The following is a 3661-nucleotide window of genomic DNA, read 5'->3' as shown; positions in this document are numbered from 1 at the left end:
ACAGGTCACTGGTTTTAACCATTAGGGTAAATCCCTTACTTTGGAAAGCCCATTCTGCCTCTTTCCCCCTCAGTGATCCATTGTGGAGTTAAGGGCATGTTCAGTTCTTATTTCCTTTGATATTTGGGTTTGTTTCTGAATGAATAGACAGAGAGATTCTTTATTTCAAAATACATACGTGGAGGTTAATAGGCAGTATTTGAGCCTATGAACTTGACTTTTATGATCTTACTCACATGTGATACAAGTTTATCTCACAAAACTAGCAAGAATGATGGTTTACCAAGGGCTAGAGAACTTAGGAGAAGGGATTGGGGAGATTTTGTACTATTGGTCAAATGATACAACATTTCAGTAAGATAGAAAGAATAAGAGATATTACACAATATGATAACTATAGTTAATAATGATATGTTATATTCCTTAAAAATGCTCAGAGAATGGATTTTGAGTGTTCTCATGGCAAAAATAACTATGTAAGGTAATGAATATGCCAACTAACTAGATTTAGTCATTCCACAATGTAAATTATACTTCAAAACACCATGTAGTGCACAATTATTATTTGTCGATTTAAGACATAATAAAATTAGTTTAATTTTAAATATCAGTTTTACAAATCATGGTATGCAATACAACCCAAATAATTGTTATCAGATATTTTAATTACAATGTTTTAGTTTATTGCTGGTTTTCTTTTTAAATTAATTTAATAGCCTGATTTCGTTCTACTTTGCAGATGCAACAACTGTTCCATGAAAATTATGAACACAATCGGAAGGGTTATATCCAAGACCTTCACAACAGCAAAATCCACGCAGCCATAACACTGCATCCCAACAAACGGCCGGCATATCAATACAGGCTGCACAATTACATGCTCAGCCGCAAAATCTCCGAGCTTCGCTACCGCACCATCCAGCTCCACAGGGAGAGCGCTCTGATGAGCAAGCTCAGCAACACGGAAGTGAGCAAAGAAGACCAGCAGCTGGGAGTCATGCCTTCCTTCAACCACTTCCAGCCTCGGGAGAGAAATGAAGTGATTGAATGGGAGTTCCTGACAGGGAAGCTCCTTTACTCGGCAGCTGAGAACCAGCCTCCTCGACAGAGCATCAATAGCATTTTAAGAAGTGCGTTGGATGACACCGTCCTGCAGGTGATGGAGATGATCAATGAGAATGCCAAGAGTAGAGGACGGCTCATTGACTTCAAGGAAATCCAGTATGGCTACCGCAGGGTCAATCCCATGCATGGGGTGGAATACGTTTTGGATTTACTCCTCTTATACAAGAGACACAAGGGAAGGAAACTGACCGTGCCAGTGAGACGCCACGCCTATCTGCAGCAGTCGTTCAGCAAGCCTTTCTTCAGAGAAACCGAAGAGCTGGATGTCAACAGTCTGGTGGAGAGTATTAACAGCGACACTCAGTCATACTCTTTCATATCTAATTCTTTAAAGATCTTATCTTCTTTTCAAGGCACCAAAGAAACGGGAGGGCACAATGAAAAGAAAATACACATTCTTGTTCCTCTCATTGGAAGGTATGACATTTTCTTGAGATTCATGGAGAACTTTGAAAATGTGTGTCTTATTCCGAAGCAGAATGTAAAGCTGGTCATCATTCTTTTCAGCAGAGATTCTGGCCAAGATTCCACCAAGCATATTGAGCTGATAAAAGGATACCAGAACAAGTACCCCAGAGCAGAGATGACCCTGATTCCTATGAAGGGGGAGTTTTCCAGAGGTCTTGGTCTTGAAATGGCATCTTCCCAGTTTGACAACGACACTTTGCTGCTATTTTGCGATGTTGACTTGATTTTCAGAGGAGACTTTCTCCAACGATGTAGAGACAATACAATTCAGGGACAACAGGTGTACTACCCTATCATTTTTAGCCAGTATGACCCAAAGGTAACCAATGGAGGAGATCGTCCTGCAGATGATGACTTTGAATTCTCAAAGAAAACTGGATTTTGGAGAGACTATGGCTATGGGATCACCTGTATTTATAAAAGTGATCTTCTGGGTGCAGGTGGATTTGATACCTCAATACAAGGCTGGGGACTGGAAGATGTAGATCTCTATAATAAAGTTATTCTATCTGGCTTAAGGCCTTTCCGAAGTCAAGAAGTAGGAGTGGTGCATATTTTCCATCCAGTTCATTGTGATCCTAACTTGGACCCTAAGCAGTATAAAATGTGCTTAGGATCCAAGGCAAGTACTTTTGCCTCAACCATGCAACTGGCTGAACTCTGGTTAGAAAAACATTTGGGTGTCAGGTACAATCGAACTCTCTCCTGACAGTCCAGGCAACACATGTTGCCTTTTTTAAGGGGAGTTTACCTCATTGTTGGTCGTCGTTATTTTTATTTTATTATTTTTATTATTATTATTATTGTTATAATTTTATTTTTTTGTCCTGGTCTTAAACTACCCTTGGTTGTCTTCCAAGGGGTGTTTGTTGACCTGAAGCAAGAAGAGTCTGCAGTTCACTGATGTTTCAGATTTCTACTGAAGTCAATATGTGTTCGTACTTTTTATAACTTTATTCAGAGATTGAGTTAAATCATGGCAATCAAATGACTTTTGAAGCTCATTCATCACAAGAAACAGCTAAGAATGTTCTCTTGGGGGCTTAAAGCTGCAATATTGACTTTTATTTTGTTTGTCAAATTCAATGTGATACAAATATTTACCGGTGAAAGGTACCACAAAAGTGCTTTATGCTTCCTATGGGGAAGGGACTCTGTAACATAAACTTGAGTTTTGTAATTTATACAAGGACCTAAATATATAGACAATAATTTTCTTCATCTTTAGAATTTTTAAAGTAAATGAACACCTATGATTGTATGTTTATTTTTTAAAAAATGTTTTAAAAATTGAGGAGTTTTGTTCCACAAGCAACCGGTACTGGCTACCCTGGTCTTATGACAATTATGAGCTCCTCACAACTGTCTGCTATAAATGCGAATGAACTTTATTTTCTCAAGGAAATATGATTTAATTAAATATTCATGTACATTTTAGAAGCTTTATGAAACAATGTCCTTCATTTGCTGGCAAGAAGATAAAATATGACAGAACCTGTTTATTTATAATAAAACACAGGTATAACAGTATTCTTTTTCAAAAACATGGCAAAGTTTTGTTGTTTCTTTTTAGTCACATTTGATATATTTCTCAATGGTCATATGCACTAAAACATGCTTGTTTCAGAGGCTGGAAAAATTATCAAAAGATCATGGCTACGATCTTTGTATTATTATGCTTTAAAACCCACCCTTCGTAAGTGATTAAAATGAGCAATTTCTTTACTCAATAATTACAATCCAGGAGAAGCATCCCTCCTCAATCTCTTCAGCTTTGGGATTAAGCTGACATAAGAACAGTTGAGAAACTGCCTTTACTATGGTTTGTGGGGATCTCAAAGGTACCACAATCATTGAGGAAATTATGAATATAAAACCGATGTTAGAACTATAAAAGCACATAGGGAAATATCTCATTCAATTTCACATTTAATTTTTTTTTTTTTGTACTGAATCAATAGTGCCCAGTTTCTAGAAAAGCAAAATCAGGCTCAAGAAATGTTGAGAGAAAATTAATATCTATGCAAAGATCTCATGAATGCATTTTTAAAATTCTTCATTTTATAAG

The 3661-nt window shown here is 37.1% G+C and overlaps 1 protein-coding gene across 1 annotated transcript in view; it reads left to right on the top strand.

The window, feature by feature from the left end:
- Positions 1–3139, top strand: part of CHSY3 (chondroitin sulfate synthase 3) — a 271643-nt gene extending 268504 nt beyond the window's left edge. Inside the window, exon 3 of the mRNA XM_003782223.3 lies at positions 740–3139. Within this exon, the coding sequence (XP_003782271.1) occupies positions 740–2302 (1563 nt within the window). The 3' untranslated portion in view covers positions 2303–3139. The remainder of the gene's footprint in view (positions 1–739) is intronic.
- The last annotated feature ends 522 nt before the right edge of the window (positions 3140–3661 follow it).

Source organism: Otolemur garnettii, unplaced genomic scaffold (genome assembly GCF_000181295.1).
Source record: "Otolemur garnettii isolate 467f Iridium unplaced genomic scaffold, OtoGar3 scaffold00003, whole genome shotgun sequence".
NCBI lineage: Eukaryota > Metazoa > Chordata > Mammalia > Primates > Galagidae > Otolemur > Otolemur garnettii.
This window is presented reverse-complemented; position numbering and strand designations above follow the sequence as displayed.